The 25973-nt window shown below is 34.5% G+C and overlaps 1 protein-coding gene, 2 long non-coding RNA genes and 1 pseudogene across 4 annotated transcripts; 2 read left to right on the top strand and 2 right to left on the bottom strand.

The window, feature by feature from the left end:
* Positions 1-510: 510 nt before the first annotated feature.
* Positions 511-6510, bottom strand: LOC141817034 (beta-galactosidase-like; annotated as a pseudogene).
* A 3181-nt stretch (positions 6511-9691) lies between these two features.
* Positions 9692-10847, bottom strand: LOC141817036 (chorismate mutase 2-like). Its single transcript, XM_074704733.1, has 5 exons — positions 10569-10847; positions 10397-10486; positions 10191-10334; positions 10029-10121; positions 9692-9934 (listed from the first exon to the last, which is right to left on the bottom strand). The coding sequence occupies exons 1-5, from the start codon at positions 10845-10847 to the stop codon at positions 9692-9694; spliced, it is 849 nt and encodes a 282-aa protein (XP_074560834.1).
* Positions 10848-12624: 1777 nt separating this feature from the next.
* Positions 12625-13762, top strand: LOC141817035 (uncharacterized). The gene is made up of 4 exons (XR_012600771.1): positions 12625-12792; positions 12881-13116; positions 13188-13286; positions 13684-13762. It is a non-coding gene; the product is annotated as an uncharacterized LOC141817035 (long non-coding RNA).
* A 10479-nt stretch (positions 13763-24241) lies between these two features.
* LOC141817037 (uncharacterized) lies at positions 24242-25524 on the top strand. Of its 2 annotated transcripts, XR_012600773.1 has the most exons (4): positions 24242-24504; positions 24615-24753; positions 25010-25076; positions 25173-25524. It is a non-coding gene; the product is annotated as an uncharacterized LOC141817037 (long non-coding RNA). The 2 variants fall into 2 exon arrangements; XR_012600772.1 differs by having other exon boundaries at positions 25010-25524.
* Positions 25525-25973: the final 449 nt, after the last annotated feature.

Below are 25973 nucleotides of genomic sequence, written 5' to 3'. Positions count from 1 at the left end.
AGAAAAGATGGTGATATAGTGTAAATTTCTAAGGTTGGAAAATGATGCAATGATAGACAACCATCTAACTATTTCATATATATTAAATAAAATCCACTAGTTAATGGTCCAACATTGAAATAGGTGAAATAATCTTAACGACTCATGATAACCATTGCACTTAAACAATTTAATCCAATCGAGATGAATTATGGGATAACAACATGCACTCAATCACTAAAATATAAGATTCCATTGTTGACTAATTATCAAGCCCTTCCTCAAGACAAAGGATGTGCATTGACTTGTCTAAGTCAATGACATACCTTTAATTTGCTAAGTTCTCAATTAATATATATAGTTATGTATAACACATCCATATATTATTCACTGAGTGCAGGCGACGACATTTAGCTTAGACATCCATCTCAAATTTAGTAATAAGAAATTTTATTCAAGGAATTCAATATGGTTGGACAATGTACAATAGGAGTCCGAATTTAGCATCCTCATATTGAAAAACATAGAAAATTAAACACCTAATCGACATCTTGCTTGCACCACTGCTCTTTTGGTAAGGTTACTGCATCCGCTAAATTTAAATGCACTCTTTGTAACATCGGTTAAGCATCGAGCTTGGGAACACATGCCTGCAATCACAAAAATTTGATCATATATTACTTAATTTTGTGGTTATATTCATATTATAATTATGTTATTACTAAAATATCTCTTAACTTTGCGTTATTAACAAGGCATCCAGACCATCACAATATCCTTCCGCAAATAAGCCTCAAAATATACTCGCAACAGACACTTTTTGAAGACTTATTTTGGATATATCTCCTCCAAAATCTTCAAATAAGATCAATGTATTGGGCCCTTTTGTAGTGAAGTATCTGGGAACATGATACCTGTTTGAAATTGTGCTCTTAGGATCAATGTAAAATTATTGCATAAGAAGAGATACATCCCGAATTAATATCCACATAATCATATCAATATTAACTGAAAAAATATAATGAGAAACAAGAAAATCAAATAAATTCTCAAGTGTCTGATAATTTAAGATGTAATATTTTTAGAAACCAATGCGATTATACTTTTACCTTATCTAGAAACTCACTAAAATATAATCATTTAGTTTAATTCTTTTCATATTCTATTGCGTAGCCTTAGGGAGCGATGAATACAATATTTGACATGATCAAATTTTAGATATCTCAAATGTAGTAGTAGTTGGTACTTAAGAAAACTTGTCTAACAATTGAATGTTCCTTCTACTAAAGTTTACTATTCTACAAACCTATAAGAGATCCATAATGAAATTTTACGGAAAAAAATATGACTTCCAACCATAATTTCACAAAATTTAAATGCAATATAGAACTTAAGTATCCAAAATTACAAGGATCGAGGCACTTACCATCTTTGAGAAGGCTTTCCACAATCAGTTCTACATCTATTTGAGTCATACTCTTGTCTATAATCACAAGGTTCACATCCTTTATCATCAGCAATGAAGGATGGCCAATATCGGCCAATGCTCTGTCCATTCACCCAAGCATACCCTTTCCCCATCCCTTGCAAATCGAGTACCAAAGTATCATTTCCCTCAGGAACCTCAAATAGAGTCTGGGATAATAAAAAAACAACTAGTTCATAATTGTAATGAAAAAAATGTTAAAAAATTAAGTATATGACTATAGTGGTTCGACAAAGACAATTTAATATCACAATATGAATTTGTGTTTCTAATAGAAAGACCAAAAGTTTCTTACCTTATACCATGTCAACGGTCTATTAATAGGTAGATGACCAGAAAACCACTTGATACTCTGTTGTTTTGATGGCAAGTAAATTTTCTTGTCCTCTCCATCCAACCCAATCTTAGAACAATTTTAGCATGATTTTAAGAATTTTTGTAACATACAATACAATATTTAAATGAATATTCTAAAATATGTACTTGATGGTACCTTATATGTCCATGTGTTTGATGTCAAGTTGATTGTCGCATTTCCATATCCAATAAGTGTGACTGGACCACCATCGATTCCGACCCTTTGTAAATCAAAATATGCTCCATAATTCTAACCAGTGCAACAAACACAATATAATATTGTTAGCAAAGTTTTAATTCCAAAAATTAATTGGAAGAAAAATAAAATAAATAAGATTAATGGTCTTAAAATCATGCATTTTCCATTAAAACAAAGATATTGTAATACCAATATAAGGAACTTTGTAAAAAGTAATATTGAGATACAAATTTTATCTTAAAATACATTAGTCTAAGAGATACAAGGAAAAACTTTTGTGCTTAGTGTCTTGAGAGAAAGAAAAATAGTAGAATATTTTTTTCTCTTACATCTCAATTTATGATCTTTCAAATATGTTCATAACATTTTTAATTTTCATGCTATACTATTTTAATTCTCAATTTCCTCAATTGTTGGATGTATGATCACAATTGTTTAAAGAAAGAGAAATTTTCATCTTTTCATATATTTTGGCAAAAAATTAAAAATATATCTTGTTAAAGAAGAAAAAAATGATATGGAATAATAACATGTTTAATATAAGGAAATACAAACCGCAAGTCCATTTGTAGCACTAAGAAGGGATATGTAATTGTGCCCTTTTCGCATTTTTGTTGTCAGCTCAAATTCAAACTCATACTTTCCATTCACAGCATATTGAGATCCTGGTTGATAAACTTCATTAAATTCATTTCTAAATTTTTCACCCTAACTAATAATCATAAATAATTTGAAAAATAAATTGCATCACTTTATTGATCTAAAATTTAGACAATCTAGAAATAATGGTCAATTAGATTCAATAATTAGGCAGTAAAGATATAGATGGAACATCAATGATGGAGGTTATTAGTAGAACACCATATAACATTAAGAATAAAATAGGAAAAAGTGATCACCTATAAAGTGCTTGTTAACAAAAGCATGAATAATGTGCCCTTTTGTGTTAACATGAAGCTTCATTTTCTTACTCCAATATTGGTGGAATTTGCTCAAATCAATGCTGTAACATGTGGAAGAATAAATCATAGTTAAGTCGCCTACAATGGCTAAGAAAGGGACAAATCAAAAGTGAGTTCTTTGTTCTCTTTTGCATGACTAAATTATCATTGTTTTGAAATCTATGTGGAAACTTACTAAAATTGATTTAATTGATGTAAAAGCCAATTACCTAGTCATGTACCATAGGTAATCACTAGTATCACCAGTAGTCATGATCTGCTCTAATAGAGAGTTGTTAGAGAATGATCCCTTTTCATGAAGAGTGTCCTTGATATTCTCAGGTCGCCATTGCCAATTGAAAATTGATTCAGTAGGCGTGGTGACTATCAAATTAGTTGGAGCATTCACCTGTTTTCATGAAGAGTTGACTTTAAGAATAAAAATCTAATTATCTCTCAGCATCGAAAGAGGTGACTAAGTTTGATTTATTTACCAATAATAATTTCACTTTTCATGAATTTCGTTGCTATATTTTGTTACAAATGTTAAATGTATCATCAATTACGAACATGTTAGCTTTCCAAAAGATGCCTAAATTTTACCTTAGCAGTGTTATACACTTCTTTCTCACAATTAGAAAGGACACTGATAGACTTGGAAGGAACAAAATATGTCTTTCCATTGTATGTCGCATTGATATCACTTGATTGATTAGCATTTATCAAAAAACAACCAGCACTAATCCCATTTGCAATGTATTTTGTCACCTGCAATTTAGTAGTATAACATTACATTTTATGAACAAGACTGAATCTGATCGTATATAAGAAGCAAGTAGTAGACTTACTGCTAATCCATCTCCTAAGTTTGTAGTATTGGCAACTCCATATACAAGAATCTTTTCCATTATTTTTATGACATCATGTAATTGCTTTAAGTGTCCCCACTTGGGTTGCCTTATATTCCCTATATTTATGAGAAGAAAAGAAAGAATCACGCAAGTCACTAATTTTTAACAGGTAAAAATAATTTGACTTTTGGATAATAAATTTTTCTAGACATTGATTAATGAAATATATACCATATTCATCTAGAGGAGCATCATAATCGTATGATGTTACTATATACGGGCCACCTGATGTCCGACCAAAGTTTGTTCCTCCATGATACTGAAAATAATTATGCTATTACCACATGAATTCAAGAAAATATTGAAAAGAAATAAATATGTACGAGGAGCTAATGTAAGTTAGTAAGTAGCAATGAAACATTAGTTATAGAGTTGAAACCATATAATAGTTTTGCAAAGTTCCTCCAGATGCAAAAAAGTATGCAACCGCATAAGCTATGTCCTCGACAGGCCTATGTGGTTTACTTTGCCCCCAACCTTGAAACCTGAGCAAATCACCATTTATTTATTTCATATTATTAAGGAAGTGTAATACTCATTATAATAAAAAAAACTAAACTTACCATCCTGTCCAATTCTCTGTCCACAATTTAGGGCTAGTTGGACGATTTGGTGTAAACTTGTGACAGTAGAAACCATTACAAGTGTTTATCTGTTAAGAGGGAGAGAAAATATATGCAATTTACACCAAATGAATTAAAAAATTTGTCATGATCGTGCCTATAGAATGTTCAAAATGATATTCAAGATTGTACATAGGCTCATTTGATTAACAATTTTATCATTTACCTTATTATAACAATACTTGTGAGAGGGAAGTTAACTGATATAATTCATAATAAAATTTTAGTAGTGTTACCTTGATGCCTTTAAATTAAAATATTTAAGAATTATGCATTTACCATAGGAGATGGGGCATCCGCTTGCTGGCACATTACCCATGGCACACCTACATTAAGTGATTCTGCCATGTTTGCACACCATTGGATATATCGTTTCCCAGCAGATCCGTACTTGTCCATGATGTTGCCATACTCATTTTCAATCTAAGTACATGTCACAAGTTTAGTAGGTCTTTCAATGACAATGAAAATGGTTAGAGGACATTGCTACTTTGTTACACAATGTATAAAAGATGACAAGGTAATTAATAATCAAATTAACTACATAATTTTATGGTACCTATTCAAATTTTGTCTAAGATAGCTACTATTTAAATTAAATACATAATTAAAAATATATGTAGAAGTTTGAAGAAGACATGGAATTGAAATAAAATCATTTGAGTGTATTTTTTCCCCCTTTTCTTAGTACATACTTGGGATATGATGATCGGTCCACCTTGTGATGCAAAGAGATCTTCATTCTTGACCATGTTCACAATCAAGGTGGTGAAATTTTGCATCTCAGCCTACACAATATTAGATGGTAACATAAAAAAATAATATAAAAAGGAGTTGAATTCAAGAGTCAAGCTAAGTGCATATTAGTACCTTAAATATTTCATTATCAGTCCTCATTTCAATTCCTGGAATTTGGTGCAGCCACACAGGAAACCCACTGAGAGGAGCCAAAACAATCTTCATATATTCTATCCTTACACATGGAGACAATATTATGCAAATGAAGTTGTTTATGTTACCCATAATTCCATTCAGCACAAACATATGGTCCGATTCTAAGAATTGCATAAAGGCCTGCATCTTGCACAATCTTGATGAACTTGATAAAGTCCAAGTTTCCAGTAAAATTGTACTGTTGGGAGTAGAGAAAAATAGATAAGGTTAGGAAGGTTCAACATGGGCACATGATGAATCACAATAAGGGTAGTTAGAAATTAAACCTCTCCTTTGGTAGGCTCATGAGCATTCCAAAAGATATATGTCTCAATGGCATCAAGTCCTCCTTCCTTTGCTTTTTGAATAAGGCCTGGCCACATCTGAAAGAAAGGAAAATCTATCAAAACATGTCACTTTAGCATATGCAAAATATGTTGGATCAAAAGGATAAGGATGGTGGCGAGGAAGGTGAATAGTTAATCATTCAATTTGTTTGCTTATGTTGATAATCGAGTTGATATGCAATGGAAATATTAAACATAAATACAAATGATGAAAAAAATTATATCATGTTAATAACTTTTTGTCAATATTTGTTCATAATTAAAGGGAGTAATATGCCATCTTAAAACAATTATATCATCCTAATAATTTTTTTAGCTTAAATGATTACTTTAATAGTATAATTATTTAAAGAATTATTCTATGTATAATATTTCACCATATTTGTGAAGTTAAATGGTTAAGCTTTTATGTAGAATTTGAAATAATATTTTATACATAAAAATTGTTCCATAAATATTAAAAAGATATGCACTATATGTGAGAGAAACCATATAGCAACCGAAACACTTTAAAACTCGAAGTTACACATGAGACAAACCACAATGGGACTTACATCAGGAGTGCTACGTGGATAATGAATTGAACCCGAGATGAGAACTCGTCTTTCTCCATTAATGATAATTGCTCTCCCATCATAGGTAACATTTGTTGCTAAGGATGGAGAAATTAAAAAACAAACAATAAGCAATAACAATGAAATTCTTCTTGTCGTCATCATTGTGATAATTAACATTGCACATGATCATCCTCCAACCCTCTTGGAGCTTTATATAGAGGGATTATTTTGGATAAGTCTTAGGCATGATTTCATGTGTTGTCATTGTCCGTTTCTTTAGCTATAGATAAGTTTTTTGTAGACATATTCAAATAACTTTGCTAGTCATAATCTACCAATATTTATCTACAATCTAGATTAAAATAGACAGAAAACAAATTATAGTAAGAGTCTAATATTAGATTACATGATCATGCCAAACTACCATTTTGTTTTAATGCCAACTAGGATTTATGCTTTTAAAAATTACCAATTAAATAGTTATTGTGTATTCATTGACTCATTTATGATTGTCATTTATAGGGGTGAGCAATCGATTAATAACCGAATTGATTGAATTGATTAAATCAAAATCGAGCAAGCCAAACCGATTATCACGAAAATTGAACAAATCGAATTGATAAAAAAAATCAATTAATTCAATCGGTTACCGAATTAATTGATATTTTTTTTATCAATTGACTGATTATGTACATCAGTTGACTTCTATTATACAATCGTGTCGGGAATCAAGATTTTAGAAAAAAATGTAAACACCGATCAATCACATCAATTGATTATTTATAATATAATAGTCGCGTGATTGATGTTGGTTTGATTTAATTGATTTAATCAATTTTTAAATTTTAAAACTGAGATTGAATCGAATAAATAAACATAACTAAGATTTTTTAAAAAATTTGAATTTTCGAATAAACTCAATCGAACTTTCGAATTTGATCAATTTGGTCGGTTAATTTAGTTTAATCGATCTTTTGCTCACCCCTATTCATTTGTATCTACTAATTGGGTTGGTAAGTAATATTTATGTTAGACTCTTGACCATCTTCATTCATTAATTTTTTTCCTTTTCTATTTCTACTTATAAGACTTGATATTGTTTCATATGCCTTTTTAAATTGTGAATATTTAAATAATTTAAATTAGTGTATATATATTAAAAGTTATGTCAAATACTTGAGTTCTAATTTTGTAACTATTATACTTTTGAAGTTTTGTTAAACTAGCCAATCATATTCTTCATTTATAACTAAGCAATTATTTATATATTGGTTATTTAGTGTCACATGCATTTGCCAAAGTAAAAGTGATACCGAATTATTAAATCTCTTTTGAGATGCAAATTATTGTATTATACATGACCGTTTGTTTGCTTCATTAGTAAAATTGTAAGAGAGTTTGCTCGGGAGATTTAATTCTCTTAGATAAATTTATGAGTTTTGTAACTAAAAATCAAGCATTTTTTTCAGCATCTTTAAAGAGCAATCTTGTTTGATAAATTTGTCATATTAAGCTTTATCCCTTTCAAGAAAGTGATGAGTAATAACGATGTGGGATTTGGTGTAGGAGAGTTCTTCAAAACATTGTAACATGTTTATTAATATTGCTTGTTAAATCACATAGAGAACCCAAGTGAAATAGCATATAATACTTATTCTGTTGTAATTCAAACTCACACTCTAGAGTGATCTTCAGTACATTAGCATGTTATGCAAGAATCCAATCCATTACTACATACTTCTAGATAAATGCCCCCTTGTGCAACTAAGTATAAAATTCTATGTTTGTATTTTCATTTACATATTGGATATGCATGAAAATAAAATTAAAAAAATATTTTATTTGATGAGATAGTAGTTTTCGAACACGATCTTATCTGATAAGATCGTATCAACCCTAAAAGTTAGAGTTTGATTTCCTCTTTACATAGTAGCTAGTATTACGACGTGGGTGACAAAAGATTCTCCAATCATACTCATGAGACGGACGACTATTGTGCTCATGTGGATACCATAGAGACGCGAACATATTTATTGCACTTAGATCGACTACACTCTCCAAATCCGCAAAGATTTTACGCATTAAAAGGTATCTTTCTATATAACTGATTAAGTTAGAATTCGTATGAATCTTTGATGGATTTCTTTTCTACTGTGTTTTCGTGTTTTATTTCGCTATGGAACCCAACAAAAACAACATTAAAGATCTTTAAAAGAGTATCATAAAGAGATTGTTTGCGATTTTAAGTTATAAACACTTTGATAGAGTAAATAAGGTGAATTACACTATGATACTTGATAAAAGAAAATGTATATATTATACGAAGTAAATGGAATTTTAATTTTTCATCTTCTCATTATATCATCCATTATTTTTTTACTTCACTTTGCATTTCTATACTCATGCTCCACTTTCTTTGACCTCCTCTTTCATAGTTTTAAGACGATTAGGTTGGTTTTGTTTTTAGTTTAGCCGTGTTCAGAAATTGTCAACAACCACCTAGAGACGAGTTCCTGATTTCTGTTTTTATTCTCAGTCATCTACTCTTGTCATTCATATTCTTATTCTTGATTTCTGTTTCTGTTTTTTACATTTTTCAATTGAACAATAAACATTTCAAATTTATATAGTCACATTATAATTGGAGAGTTCAACATCTAGGAAGAAGTCTGCTTTCCACATAGCCATCAGTAAGACAATCATGTGTCCTTCGCTAACATAAAAATTGTTTGGTGGTTGAGATTGATAGCGTAGAGTTAAACTTGGTTGGGTGTATAGTTTGAATAGGAATTGATTCAAGAGCTCCAATCTCGACCGTCATGTATCCAATCAACTTAAGCGACAAAAAAATAGCTAGGTTACATCCACCTTGACTCCCAAATCGCAAGGTGCACTATCACTTTAAGGCCTATACAAGGCCGACAATCTCATAGGCACTCACTACTTTGGCACAATCAACCACAATCCCTAACACCCAAACCAATTCCACACACATCCATTTTGGACAAGCTGCCTAAAGTTTGACCAAACTCAACTGACTTTAGAAGGCTCTTAACAGTTCAACCATGCTAAACATGGCATCTGACCTGATTTGTTTGTCGATTTGTCAGTGTTTAAGCTGGCTGAAACGTTTCAGCAACCAGCATGATCAAGCTAGCAATTTATCTGGAAAAAGATAGTTTTAGCTCTGTCAGAATCAATACATTGCCCAAAGCATACAAGAACAGCTAAATGTTTCATCTCAGTTATTACTTATTGAAGGAATTTAGAACTGTAATTTGTTTGACTCCTTCATCAATTCAATAGCCCAAAGCATGAAATCAGACTCATTGCACCATTGCATCACCAAATATGATCATCAATTAAGGCGATGGAGAAGGTACTCCACTTCCACAAGCTTGGTCAAAGGGATGACCCAATCCCCATAAAGATGATAAACTACAGCAGGGTCAACTTTGTACTTGGGACGGCTGCTCTCGTTTCTGCCAGTGTTGTTTACAGTCACATCTTGCCCAAACACCTTTGCCTTCTTCTCCGCTCTCCTCTTCACTGTTTCTTCTTGAGCCTCGGATGTAAGCAATCTCATCAAAGCATCCCTATCCTGCACAAACATCGACGTCTCTGGATTTTTTTTTTTTGTTTTTCGCAAAATGTAAGAGGGAAAGGAGAAAAACGGAGAGTCATTGAGATGCTACTCCAGCTCTGATTGCCCTGGTGTAGTCTTCTGGGGCATCTCTGAACTTGGCTTCTGCCACAAATCGCCCATAGTTGATCCTTCTTGAAAGCGCCTTCATTTAGAACACACATACGTTAACTAAATCAAACAAATTAAAGTATTCATTAGAGATTGTGTTCACCTGTAGGCACACGAGATCTGCAGCTGCTGCGAGTGCATATCTGCCATCATCTCCTTTTGCAGTGAATTGTGGAAGAAGTTGATTAAAATACATCTGCCAGATGGCGTTCCTAGCATTCACAGATGCAGCAGCAGGGTGCAACACCTGTGAGTGCATTGCAGAGAATGAGATCCATCCCTGGAATCTATATATGTATATATAATCACCTCTGGATATTTGTAAGGAGGGACAAATATTGGCGGCACCAGAATCTTTGGGAAGAAGGGAATCTCCTCTGGGTTTTGATATCTTCCAGCCTACAGTACGTACGTTGAAGGAAAATAGAGACGAATTACACAATTTATGAACAAGTTCAAGCAGTGGAAGTCAACGCCTTACCCTGGCCTGCACTGCCTCTGTTTCCCTGACGAATAGGTCGAGCAGGGAATAGTTACTGAAGACTCCTCCGGCCAGGTAAGAGGGATCATAAGCAGGAAGGTTTGAGGGGTATTTGGCCCTCTCGATGAGGCTGAACACGATGCTGTCTTCTTCCCTAGTCAAGAACTCTCTCACTGATTCGAGATTGAACTGGCTGGACATTTCCTGGAGTTGTCTGCAGCTGCAGAGACAGGAAAAGGCGAGGAAGGAGAAGGCATAGAACAGTGGGCGAGAAGCCATGGACGTGAAGCTTGATTGATAGGCAGAAGGCTTCTGATCTCTCTCTTTCTCTCTCTCTCTCTCTCTCTCTCTCTTTTGGCTCTTTTTGTTTGTCAGTTGCGGAGGTTTTTATTCATTTTTTAATTTCAAAAAATATATCAATAATTTGACTAAACGACTTGTTGAAAGGAAGACAAATGTGTTCAATGAACGCAATGATTTGTTCGAGTTTCAACCAATCCACAATCATCTCTACTTTGACTTCGTATTCTAGTTGACTTTTGGATGTTAATTCAACGGCTTACGACAGTTATTTTTGACTTGTACAATTGAGAAATACCATGGGGCGCCAGGATTAAACCAAAAGGTGGAATCTGTCACCCCAGCGGTTCCACATGGTCAGCTCTACGACTATATGTGAGGAAGTAAATCGAGAAACTACAATTGGTTATGACGAATGAGGGTATTACCTAGCTTCATCGAAATTTGAACCCTTGTCCTCTTTTACAAATCTGCTCCTTCGTAATCAACTCAGCTATGCTCTGGGGGCTGAGTTATCATCTCTCTATGAGCTTTGACTATCTTATCCTAGCTATACCTCCCCATTTATTTATTGAATACCACTTGAAGTTATCGTTTGACTTCATCAAAGTTAAATCAAGTTACGCGCGACATTCAAAAAAACGTTATCAATTGAAGACGCAATCTTTTAGCTATAAGAGGTACGAGTTTTCGTTTAGTTATAACAAATACTTTCAATTAGTTTAATTAGTATTTTTATTTGAGCTATAAGAGGTTTTCATTTAATCATAGTATATATCTTCCTTTAGTTTAAATGACTATTTATGGCAAAAATAATTTGTTTCACCTTTAATCCTGTCGTCCACTCAATCGGAAGGCGTTTTTGAGCGGTTGTTTTCAGCCAGCGGAGCACGCACGAGTACATACATGCGTGAAAAGAAATGGGAAAGTCAACGCTGGAGTTTCACAAGGCACTTGTGGATGATGGATATAAACCTCATATCATTCACATGATTAATTCACAAGATGTTTGATTTTAGGGTGGGTTGTTGCTCGATCGCTTTCTAATTGAGAAAGAGTGAAAAAAAAAATTCTTTAGCAAATGGCAAGAACTTGTTATGAGTTGCATTAACTACTAAGTACTTGAGAGGCAAGTGTAATTTAATAATATTATAAAAAAATCTCAACACAAATCTGGATAACTCGACCAACTTGATCTATTGCATTCAAAATCCATCAAATATACATCATTACTAATAATTAATAATATCTTTTTATTATTTTTCTTTTAAATTCTCCAATTCTATCTAAATATTTTATCATTATCATATTAATATTATATATTGTCTGACATTAATATATATAAAACATCTTAATTTTCAAATAGAATTTAATTTAACTCCAAAATAACTATTCCATCCTAAATTCATATCAATCCAAACCCAATTTGTAAGATACCGAAAAATTTCAAAATAAATACGAAAAGATTCGTCTCGCAAAGACGAACCAAACGAAACTTGTTTGGACCAAAACGGAGATCGTTTGACCCTTGAACCAAGCGAACCAAACTTGAAGGCGGTTTGCTACAGTATCGGTTCAGGTTAGATTGAGATTTGGAGTTGGGTTCGGCTAGTTGGGCTGATTGGACCGGTTCACTTGATGGGATTAATGGGTTTGGATATAAACCCGTTAAGCTGAAATCCGTCCGATAAGAAACCTACAGTCCTTAAATCGCGATCTCGCGATCTCCGCCTCCTTCCCATCGCGAGCAGTGCCAGTTGATTCGCCGACGACGTCAAGCGGGGTCGCCGTCCGGAGCCGGGGCTGGGGGGCTAAGGGAACGCCGGCAACCTAGGGCTGCGCTCGTCGGCAGAGTCTCGCCGGAGGGTGCGGTTCGGGCGGCGATTGATCGCGACGAGTAGTGGAACGAGCTTGGATCGATTCGGTAAGTGTTAATATGGGATGTCTTTGATTTTCTGTGGATTTCCATTCGGATTGCTGAGGGTGCTTTCGATCGGCGGTTTCCCGAGCAGGGCTTGTCGCGTTCTCTCCACGGAGGATTGCTGCTAGCGCCGGTTGTCGCAGCCACGTTGATTACAGTGGGTTCGATCTGCTTGAGGGTTTCTGTTCTCATCGGTCCGAGTGTTCATCGTTCGTGGAAAAAACTATAACCTAGAGCCCTAGCTTAGAAGCCGAGCTTCCATCTGTCAACTCCTTGCGGTGCTGTTGTTTGATCGGATCTTGATTGGGTTCTAGGGCTCGAGCTGTGGTAAGCTTGGATGGTTCTGATTTTTGGAATTTGATTGGTTTTCTCAGATTTGTTGCTGTTGATTGGAACAGAGGAAATCAGTTTGCTTGATCGGGCTTAGTGATTTTGTTGGTGGACGGAGGCTTGAGGAAACAGAAGCAAGGGTTAGGTCTCCTCAACCTCGATCCGAGGTAAGAACCCTGTTGGATACACATGTAAGTTGATTATCATGGTTCTGTATAATTGACTATATGACAGGTTAGATGTGTTGTGGTTATGTTTGAAATAGAAGAGTTGGAAATTGGTATTTAATTATTCTGGTGGATCTAAGTTAGTTAATCTAATTATGGCTTGAAGTTGGGTGAATTTAATTTAATTGTGGATTAATGGTGTTAGTGGATTAATATGATTAATTAATTAATTAATTAGTTAATGGCATTAATTAATTAATTAATTCATGTTAATAACAACCCACTAATTAAATTCATTTAAACTAAGTTAGTTAAATTAAATAGAATTGAACTAACTCTGGTTTGATTAAGTTTCGGGCTACAGTCTGATATGGAGAGGTGGTGATAATACTTGCAGGACTTTGATTAGAGTCGTTTGGCTACGGACATTGTCAGACTCGGATTCTTTACGATTACACACATCCTATCTTGGTAGGCGGGTACCTTGACTTATCCTCATAGATAGGTCTTTATGATATGTGTAATTGCTAGCTATCAGTATGCATGCTTCTGTTCACATTTGTATCTCTTGATACCTTGATCTGTTTCATACCAGTTATTGTTGTTATCTGATAGTATTAGATACTTATGCACATTATGGATATCGGTTAGTCATTATCTTGAGACCATCTGATACTTGCCATGTTGCTTATCTGATACCTATTGAGTTGATACTACCTGATACCTGTTCATATGCTTTAGTTTGGTTTATCTATTCTGTATCGGTGTTTATGTTAGACTTGAGATTTTACCTCACTCTGATTATGGGGGCATATGACATGGACTGGTAGATGGATAGGTGGTGCATGGATCATATTGATGGATATGCATTTGGATATATGCTGCATGGACTAGTGTCATACATCATGCTTGCATATATTGCATAACTGACGTGCGGGATTCCATTGTTGTTGAGTCCGGCGTCAGTTACATGCGGGCTACCAACCAAAGGGTGTGTGTAATTGCATGTCTTGTGATCATCGGCTCCTGCTCCTATTTTAGTCGAGTCGCTCCTATTATAGTAGTAGCACAGTTTGAGCCCGTCACTCGTATATGATTTACACACACACTCCACTCATGGGTTAGTGGAAACCTTTAGGTTGGTGCATACATGCCCTGATCCGGAGCTTCGCTAGGCCACCCAGGATAGTGGTTTCATAGCGTGATAGCATTCCAGGGATCCCTCCTCTGTCATTGTGACCAGGAGATGAGAGCTTGCTCGCCCACTTATGATTTGGGTACCAGGATAGGTGTACACCTTGAGGACATCCTGTCCACTCGGTCACGCAGGAGCAGTGACGACAGAGTGCACAGAGGTCACAGCCCTACCCACGCGACTCCACCACTGTGGATGAGTGATCTGACGGGTTAGATTCCCACGCGACCTCGCCGCTAGAGTGGTGACCGGTCTGACTGGCGTCAGGGGTGACCAGGACATGCATTGCATCATGTGCATACTGCACTATTGCATTTGATTGTGATTGCTGCACTTGTTTGATGCACTTGGATGACATGCATGCATAGGATACCTATTTGTTGGTTTGGTTTACCTTTCACCTTACTATTGTGTATCAGACTCTGGTATGTACAGATCTACTGTTATTCAGTTTTCTCCTTATTTACCTTCCAGTAGATTGTACAGCATGTTATTACTGTTGATAGCTTATTACACATATCTGCTAGATACCAGGTAAATACTTACGAGTAACAATCCTGACAAGTAACCATAGGATCTATGTCTCCTAATTAAAGAAGTGGTGAATCCTCTGTTGGCTACTCAAACACCTTCGGCCACTTTGGCTTATACTCAATCATCTCAGGTCTACACCTCCATAGAGATGCTTGCTTGAGATGTCAAAGTATAAGTCTCCATGACCAAGATGACTTGAATACCTCAAATCAAAGGAAACTTGCACTCGAGCTACAATAAAATCTTCATTGACATTCATTGAATCATATGAAATCTCATAACAGGTCACTCCTAATGAACTAATTACCCTTAATCAACATCCATATGTTAACTCTTAATATCCCAATGTTTCCAACCAGTGAGGATCGATTGTTTGGTAAAATCAAGAAGTCTAACATATACTAGTCTCACAGAATTGATGATGTTCAATTTCATCAATTCATTAACTAGGAAATATTTTAATATGTACATATTGCATATGTAGAGATATCCACTAATTATAATCCAATCATAATTTCTCTTATACTATGTATTATATTATGGACATTAGTAATTGAGTTTAAGATCAAATCAAATGCATAGAAAATATATACTCAAATAGTAATTTTATTTATCCATTAAATAATATAATATCTAAGGTGATTTTCTTAGGACACCTCTCAAATATAGCAATTCTACCATTGAGCTGGAATACATTACAGCTTCTGAAGCAACAAAAGAAGCGATTTAGATTAAGAAGTTCCTCACTAAACTTGGTGTGGTTCCGAGCATTTTTGAAGCATTACTAGTTTACAACAACAATAATGGGGTCATTGCTCAGGCCAAGGAACCTAGATCTCATCAGTGATCCAAACATATGTTTCACCATTATCTGTTGATCAGGAAGATCATTAGTAGGAATAAAATATAAATTGAGAAAAATTCCACTGAAAGGAATCTATTAGATCCTTTGATGAAACCTCTACCTCAAAGTAAGTTTGAAAGTCATGTAGAGACTTGTAGTATTAGATATCAAAGCGATTGACATTAGGCCAAGTGAGAGTATGTCATATTTGAGAGGTGTTCTAAGACAATCACCTTAGATAATGTACTATTTATTAGATAAAATCATTATTTAAGTGTATATTCTCTATGTATCTTATTAGATCAAAAACTCAATTAATGAAGTCTATAATACAATGTATAGCATGAGAAAAATTGTGATTGGACTATAATTTGTGAGTATCTATTTATGTATAATTATATACGTATTAAAATATTCCCTAGTCGATGAATTAATAAGACTAGACATCATTGATTCTGTAAGACTAGCATATATTACACTCCTTGGTTTTACCAAGCAGCCGATACTAACTGGTTCGAAATATAGGGATGTTGAAAGTTAATATATGGATGTTGGTTAAGAGTTACTAATTCATCAGATGTGACCTGCCATGAGATTTTATATGGTTCTATACATGTCTAATGAAGATATCATTACAGCTCAAGTACAAGTTTTCTTCGACCTGAGATATTTTTGTTGGGATGTATACCAGAATCCTAGCTATGTAAATAAACATTCTGAAATAAGAATCACATTTGGTCAATATTTGCATTTAGTTTTTATGCAAGTGTCCATTTAATCTATATTGTAGATAAACATGGTGTGCGGAGTCACACACAGAAGACCATGTTATCAGTTCCTTATAGATTATAAACAGTGTTCACAACCAAGATGGATTGGACAAACCATTGGATTGGTTGTAGTGTAATTTGGTCTTAGTCTGTCTTGACTATAGAATTACACTAGTACACTAAGTGTGTATTGAGCAGGACCATCTGAGGATTGTTCGATTTATACTGACTATATAATCGAACTAAACCTCTGTTACTATAGATGTACATACTCTTAATCCCGATATAATAACAAACACATGTACTTAGTATGTAATTCTTTGATTCATCAAAGGGTGAGGTTTAGATCGATAGATCAAAAGGCCCGATGAGTTGGGAAGAAGTATTATGTACATGGTGTGTTGTTGATTATAAAAGGAAACTGTGTCCTATAATCTAGGTTGATGATGTCCCCTTGAGGAGCTCATAAGGATTATCATGTAAACCCTGCAGGTGGACCTTGTCCGCATGATAATAAGGTTGAGTGGTACTACTCTTGGATTAGAAGTTGATTAAATTCGAGTTGTCAGTAACTCATTTAATTGACGGACATACGATATCTTAAACACAGGGAGACTAATGTACTTATAGTAAGAAGGAGCCCATATTATAATATGGGATTGGTGCGGTAGTGCAATAATAACTCTCTAGTGGAATGAGTTATTATTGATGGACTTAAGCTGTGTGTTCGGTGAAGAACATGGGAAGCTTAAGCCCATCAGGAGACCAAAACCAATTCCTCCTCTAGGTCCCTGCTGTAGCCTCTAGAAACCCTCAAAACCACCTTGGAAGAATTCGTGAAGAAACCAGACATTCGAACCCATGCTAAGTGGTGTAATCGATCAACTGATCGATTACACACCTTGGTAATCGATCAGCTGATCGATTACCAAGCTCCGTGGGAGATCGACTGGTAATCGATCACCTGATCGATTACCAGCCTGGTAATCGATCACCTGATCGATTACCAGTTGTTAATGAGAAAAAATAGCGATGTTTAATCGATTCCTTGATCGATTAAACACCTCGGTTCGAATTGGTAACTTCCAAAATCATACCAAATTCTCCGATCGGATTAAATCCAATCATACCAAGTTTATGATTTAAATCATACCATATTTATGATACAAATCATACCATATTTGGGAGATGGCTAGGCTATAAAAGAAGGGGCTTGCAAAGGCTTGAACGACACACGACACAAAGCTTTTGGTGGCCGAAACCCTCGGCAGCCACAACCCCTTCTTCCTCTTCTCTTTTCTCCAGACAAAGAGAAGGAAGGAAAGTTTGCTAGCCATCGGAGAGGAGAATTCTGGTGGAGAAATTCTCGAAGGATCGTTGCCCACACAACGTTCGAGAAGAGGAGAGGAATACAGCAGAAGATCAAGAGGTCTTCGGGTACAAACTTCATCCACATCCTTCGCAACAGTCCGAAGAAAGGTATAATTTAATGTTTCCGCATAAGTTAAATTATCCCTTTTTATATTGGATCCTGTAAACCAAACACAAGAGCCCAATGATCTAAATGCGTCGATCAAACTTCGTTTGATCGACTATGAGGGCAACTTGAGATCGTTTCCGGGAAAATTTTTATTCTGCAAGAATCTACCGGAACGATTTTTCAAGACTTTCCCATCACCTCTTAGATAGATGTTTGAGTAATTTGAATTCGCAGAACAAGGAACTACTGCTTGGGCTAGGTGTGACATAGTCATCGTAGTGAAAACTAACATATAAACCATATCCTAAACTAAGCGGATATATGATGAGTGAAAGGAACAGATGTACGAACAACTTAGCTGCTGAAGGATTTAGAAGTGATTTTGAAATCAACTGTGATTGTTGGTGCAAAAAGCACTAGATCTCGTTTAGAGTTTCGATATTTGATAATACACCTGGGTCTGGTCAGTTTGACCAAGGGTTGATCCAAACAGGACCCGATGTTTGGATGTGTGAGTGAAGTCTAGTCAGATCAGATGACTAGCGAGAAGTCCTAGTCAATTAGACTAGGCAGTGGAAGTCCTGATCTGGAAGATTGGGCAAGAGAAAGACCTAGTTGTAGGCTAGACAAGGGAAACTCCTAGTTATAGGTTAGGCAAAGCAAGTCCTGGTTTGGAGGATCAGACAGAAGTCTTAGCAGGTCGAGTGCACCAGGTGCAAGTCTATGTAGTGTCTGAGGATCGAGAAGTAAGGCCAAATCCAATCCAGCACGGTCAGGAAGACCAGAGGGTTGGTCAAGTCTGGGCGGTCTGGAGGATCGAGTCACAGCAGCAAAATGCTGGGGGCCGAGGACCATGGCTAAGCGGGAAGTCCAACAAGTTTGGAAGATTTGTTGGCAAAACTTCTCCCGAGTGGAGTGGGTAAGGGTGTGTTTCTGGAGTGGAACGGTATGCATCAGACTAACCCAGAATTTCGATAGAAATCCAAAGTTAGACCCATAGGGTAAGGTTTAGGTTGTTTGTTTGTTTGTATGTTTGTCTTATAGGAACTAGGAGCTGGAAGCAAGATGGATAAAGCAGAAGTGAAGCAAACAAAGACAGTCGAACCAAGTCCGGGGTCAAGTCAGGTCAAACCTGAGTCAAGTGATTCCAGTCGACCTGAATAGCGATTCTAGTCGACTAAGTTCTAGTCAACCTGAATGCTGATTCCAGTCGACCTAAGCTTGGATAGGCGTAGCGGAAGACGAAGGTTATCGACATCCTCTACGTTAGCTTTGAGTCGACCTGAGTAGGGACTCCAGTCAATCGGAAGGCGAAGTCAGTCGCGAAGGAAGAGGATCGCGGTCTACGTGGGGTCGACCTGAGATACATTCCAGTCAACCGGAAGATGCTATAAAAGAAGGATGAATGTGTACAACCAGATCAATCAACTACAAGCCCTCCTCTCCTTCTAGTGGTGGTTCTGAACGTGAACGAGGCCAGACACTTGCAATCGGGGAAGATCCAGGAGGAGTGCGCAGCGCTCAGGACTTCCAGATCGGGACTAAGTGTTTGGTTTATTTTCATTACTTGTCACTTTACTTTCATTTATTGTATTCTTTATTTGGACTGTAAGATGGGTTTCTCCGCTTCCGAATAATGTTCGGAAAGGAGACCACTAGTGGACGAGCGCCTCCCGTGCATAAGCCTTGGACGTACTAACCCTGGAGGTTAGGAACCAAGTAAATCTGTGAGTCCCCTGCATCCTTCACTAATCTGCTGCTAAGTTACTTTGATAGAAACGAACGAACGAAAAAGTGAAGAACGCGCTATTCACCCCCCTCTAGCGTGTTATAAGATCCTATAATTTGTATCAGAGTCGGCGTGCTCTTGATTGGACTAACCGCCAAGGGAGCAAGACATCAAAGATGAAGGGAGAGAAAGGTAATTTTAAAGTTAGTTTAAAATTGCATATTATTTGTTTTAAATGTAAGGAGAGAGGACACTATAAAAATCAGTGTCCTGCTCGTAAAAATCGGACGGCACCATCGACGGCAAATGAGCAACCGATGCCAAAAGCCCGGAGAAACAAGAATCATATCCAATGCTTCAAGTGCCAGAAATGCAGACACTACAAGAACCGATGCTCGGAAAGGAAGAATACAAAGAAGAAACCAGAATTAGGGGATGTGATACCGGTAAGTTTGTTAAATTATGAAAATGCCCTAAGATTGCATGCTAAATTTACTTTTTTTACAAATTTAGATAATTTTATTAAAAAATTAGATAAGTTAGAAAATTTAAAGAAAAATTCAAATCTAGATAAATTACAAAATTTAAATTTAGTTAATTTGAAAATTTTAAATCAAGATAATTTAGAAATTTTAAAAAATTCAAATCAAGATAATTTTGCTAATTTAAAATTTTTAAATATGGATAATTTAGAAAATTTAAATAATTTGACCCATTCAAATTTAAATATGGATAATTTAGATATTATTCAAATCTTAAAAATAATTATTTAAATTTAAATATTAAAAATACAAAATTAAATAATAAAATTAACTAAAACTATGTACCTTTTAATTATAAAACAATGAATAATTCAAAAAAATTGAAATTAAATCCAAAAATTTGAAATTAAATCCTAAAATTTAGGAAAATAATTTTATAAAATTTAACCAGTTAAATCTACATCTTAAAAAAAACTTAAATTTAAATAATAAAATTAATAATTCAACCAAAACTTAATCTAGAATTAAATCTTCAATCTTAAAAATTAATAAATTAAAAAATAAAAAATTAAATTCAAAATTCAAAATTCAAAATTCAAAATTCAAAATTCAAAATTCAAAATTCAAAATTCAAAAATTAAATTAACAATTCAAAACTTAAAAACTTAAATTAACAATTCAAAACTTAAAAACTTAAATTAAAAAAAATTTAAAACTTAAAAACTTAAATTAAAAAAACTTTAAAACTTAAATTAACAATTAAAAACTTTAAAACTCAAATTAAAAACTTAAAACATAAAATTAAAATTAGAAACCAAATTTTAAAATTCAAAATTAAAAACAAGTTAATAATAATTCAAACTTAAAAGCCATGAACTTAATTATAAAATACTTATAATTATAAAATAACTTAAAATATTACCAAATGAAATAAAATGTTACTAAAATTTAAAGTGTGTCATAGTGGATTGACACATTCGCGGGTCCACACGAAATATATCAAATCAAGAAGTTGATATATTATTAGAAATTAAAAAGTTACCTGAATTGTTTGACTCATGCATGTTTGCCATGAACATGCATCTGTTTTATTTTAAATACATATAAATGTCATGTCATCATGTTTACTTAATGTTTATTCTAGAACGATTAGTTAAGGACACATAAATGGTTAACACTTGCCAACATAGTACCAGGGTAGAGCGAGATGATAGTATGTTAGGGAAGCTTGGTCTAGTAGTCAAGTAGGGTAAGGAGTACCTTGCTTGGTCTGCTTAGCTAAGTGAAACTGACCGAAGCTACCTTGCCATATCCTAAACTAGTTAGACCAAGGTTTTTCAAGAAATTGATTAAGGTCATAATTTCTTAAAAAGGCTTTATTTAAGGAAGTGATCGTTGTTCCGATAACTAAGAAGGCCCTTGCCTCGCCACGACCTGGAAGCTGATTTTTAAAATGTGGACTTAATTAATTGACGGTTAAACCTAAATCTAACACATGGTCAAACATTCATTAGGACTTAACTTAAAATCAATAAAGATAAAATTGGCAACTCATCTCACAAAACCCATAGGGTAACCCTTGTATGTCATGTACTGAGGCACTTAGAATGGGTGAAACGATAAGGATAATTAAAATATAATATTTTAAAAAATTTAACTATTTTTATAAAAATTATTTTTGAAAACTTGATATTTACTTGAGATTCATGCTTGCTGGGTATAACTATATACTAAAGTTTTCAAAACTTCATTTGAAAAATTGGTTGACCAACACTTAGACATAAACATCTAGGTCAACACTAAGTCAAAAATCCTAAGACACATAGGCAGAAAATCCTTGTGGTTAACAAGGATGTCCTAAGGAGAGTGTCTAGTTTAGAGGGAGGTTATTCTTGAAAGATATATTTTTTAAAGACCTCCTAAAAACTAAGTTTAAAAAAATCTAAATGTTTTGAAAAAATACTTTTTAAAAATCTTATTTTATAAAATATTTTATAAATTATTCTTTTAACTTGGAATAACCCCTAAGACACATAGGGAGATTGCCTTGAAGTCAACAAAACTACAAGAAAATTGCCATATACCCACGGTAAACTTTAGCTACGCATATACAAAATGTAGGTAAAGGTAACATATAGCCACAGATAGATGACACCGTCACTATAAGTTATATTGACAGATATCAATACTGTGGCTATTGGATATCTATACCTACATTTATATTTTACTGTCACTATAAGTTTTTTTTACTGTATTTATTAAAATAAATTATTTTAAATATTAAAGTATCATATTAAATTATTTATGATGATAAATTTTATTAATAAAAAATCAAATCATAACATAAAAATATTAAATGCAACCTATTTTAATTATTAGTATATTTAAATTTTTAAATAAAATATTAATATTTTTTTAATGTATGTTACATCCTTATCTATATCTATATTTTTTAATATATTTTTTAATCTTATGCTATACCTACACGTTTTTAATATTATGTTAGAATTTTCATGAAACTCCATCGCCCTTCCATCGGAGCGTCAAGTTTTTGCTCTATCTTGCATGCAAGCGTGCACGCTCACTTCGCCGTCTCCCTTCCATTGGCGCGTAAATTTTTTGCTAAGTTATCCCTTTCGTATCTTTTTTTTTTATCAATTTATTTTTGATTGTTAATATCACTATTAAAAATAGGATATATCACCACTTTTTTTAATGATATTTAATTTAAAATATCATTATAAATAAGTTTTTAACGATGTCTATTAAAAAATATTATATTTTTAATTAAAATATCATATTAAACTATTTATAATGATAAATTTATACATATCGTTATTATGTTATACCCGATTCCAGCCTAGACCTAATTACTGTGCCGATTCTTCACCATCGCCATTCTCTAAAACCCTCTGCTGCCACCGCCGCGATTCTCCCGTTGCCCTTCGTCGTTCGCCGCTTCCCTTCGTCGTTCGCCGCTTCCCTTCGCCATACGTCGCACCCCTTCGTCGTTTGCCGCAACCCTTCGCCGTTCGCCGCTTCCCTTCGCCATACATCGCACCCTTCGCCTGTTGCTCGCGCATCTCGGCGCCTACCCATCTGCGATTCTCTAATCTCTCATGATTTTCTGCTCATCCTTGTGCTCGCCTTCGCCGCTCGCCTTTACCGCTCACAGTCGTCTATTTCTTTGTTCTAATCTCTGTTCTTGGATGGCAGGAATTGGGGCAGAGGGTAGGGATTCCGAATCTCAGCTCTCCGATTAACCCTCGTCGGATTTGTCCAGCTCCGGCGAGGTCATCACTCCTGTTGGGGAAAAGCGACCGAGGCATCTATTGTTCTGGTTTGAGTTGATTTGGGAAGAAACCTAACCCTAACCCTATTTTGATTCTTGTTGTTATGTTTTGTTCTATTAGCTGTGTTAAATCAAACCCTTTTTTTTGTTCTGGTTGTGCAACTCGAAATGCAATATATTGACTGTGAAATCAAATGTGCTTCGGGTTATAGTTTTGTAAATATGACTAGAATTATTGGTGATTTGATTTGGTTGTTTGATTCTACACTCGTTGTGGTTTATGAAATGGTAATGAATGGACATGTTATTGAATTTAGATTGATTACATGTTGTGTTGGTTTATGTTGAATAAAGTATACTATGTTATTTGGCTTTGTAAATTGATGTTCTCATTGGCAAATAGTTTAGCTTGTTTTTATATTGAGTATGTTCTTTAGTTGAATTAAATTGTTATCTATGTTGTTGATCCACCAAGACTCACGATTATTCATTTGTTGCATGAATTGAATAGTTGTTTTAAAGTCATTAGTTATCAGATGCACATAAAAGCTTGCAGATCGGGTAAGTTAGAATCAATCCTAGTTTGCTATTTTGCACTGTTCATTCTCTGGTCCTTTGAAAATTATCGGTGCAAGAAAATCAGGCAATGCTAACTATTGTACTTTTAACATTTCACTGTACTAGGTCTGTTTCCTTCAAAAGAAACAAATTTCGCAATTGGTTTTCCTTAATTGATGCTGCTCTCAATTATAAGAAAAATTTGCACTATGTCAAGAAATTGAAAGACTCCTTCCTTTTGAGTAATGATTTGCATTGTCCATTATATGGATGCATTGTTTTTGAAGTAGAATGGAAGCATGTGCGAGGTATCAACTACATCAATGAACTGCAGGTATCATCTTTTGGCTCAGTTTCAGTTATAAAATTGTATGTCCTTAAATGCTAATCATTACTTTTCTGTTCTAATTTGAAATTTCCTCATTTGTTTGACTGTCTATGTAGACTGATACATCATTAGTTTTGGAAGTTAAATTGATGAAAAGGTGGGAATTTCATAGTATTGAACAGGCTTCTAGTTGCATCTACTTATAGTATACAAGTACCTGTGGTGAGTGTTCTCTCCTGCAAGATTATCTAGAAGGTATTTCCTGCAAAGGTTTTCTTTAGAAGTGAATGTTTTCTTTTGCATTTTTAGTAGGTTTAGATACAATTTTCAAGATTGTGCAAATTTATGCAGGAATTTTTTCATAGGTTCTTTTGAAATACCATAGATTTTTTGTGTTGCAAATATTCTAAGGTATCTTAGATCAGTTGACACATAACCCATGGTTGGCATCTTAGATCAGGTGCCATAGTTTGTTTTTGGCTCTAAATCCATATGATTTTTTTTCATGTAGGGTCATCATTCAACTTCTCTGCAGCTGCAGCTACAACACACTACCTTTCTATGCTATTGTCACCCAGGTACAACGATACACTTGAAGCCCCCTTAATCTAGTATTAGTAGATTGTTAACAACAATGTAACTAACTAACTTTTGTTTGTGTTAAATATGGGGAGTTACTTCAAAAAAGCTATTTTCTATGAGCATGTGCAAGAGGGGCTTCTAGGTTGGGTGCACAAGGTAAAGAAGTGCAAGGTTGGAAAGCCGGGCAATGGTCTCACCAAAACAAATAAAAGTGAGGATGAATCTTCGAGGCTGGTCGAGATGCAAAGTCAGGATGGACAGAGAAGCGAAAGTGCTCATTTTGTTGATTGTTGGTGATTCATGTCTATCATATTTTGGAATTGTAATTTGTATGCACCATATATATGTACTTTATGGGAGCATAATATGTTATGTACTTTTTTAGATTTTCATGATTCCGTTTGTTTGTAATATTGATACATATAACTTTAGGATATGATTTACTTTTAATATAATTGGAGTCTTTTTTAAGATGATTGTTATTCTTATGTAAATTTAAATATATAAATTGAATTCTAAATTTTAATTTTTTGTAATAAAATTGTGATTATAATTTATACCTATAGAAAAAAATGTCATGTCGCTATAAGCTATACCCACGGAAAAAAAATTGTGGATAATTATCTAGTCATTATTTATGACAGTTTTTAGTTCTGTCACTAAAACCTATAGTGACGCAATGAAATCCGTAGGTATAATTCGAAACATTTTCTGACAGTAATGGATACCGTCACTATATGTTACACCCACGGTAAAAAATCCGTAGGTAAAGGCATATTAAATATGACGGGCATAGACGCCCGTGGGTATAGGTTTTTGAGGTCTATACCCACGGTTTTCATGCTTTTACCTACGGTTTTTTACCGTGGGTATATGGCAATTTTCTTGTAGTG

The sequence above is a fragment of the Curcuma longa genome, unplaced genomic scaffold (assembly GCF_044706935.1).
Source record: "Curcuma longa cultivar G26 ecotype Majalengka, Jawa Barat unplaced genomic scaffold, ITB_CL_G26_1.1 contig_19107, whole genome shotgun sequence".
NCBI classification, from domain to species: Eukaryota; Viridiplantae; Streptophyta; class Magnoliopsida; order Zingiberales; family Zingiberaceae; genus Curcuma; species Curcuma longa.
The sequence above is the reverse complement of the archived record's forward strand: the minus strand, read 5'-3'. Positions and strand labels throughout refer to the sequence as shown.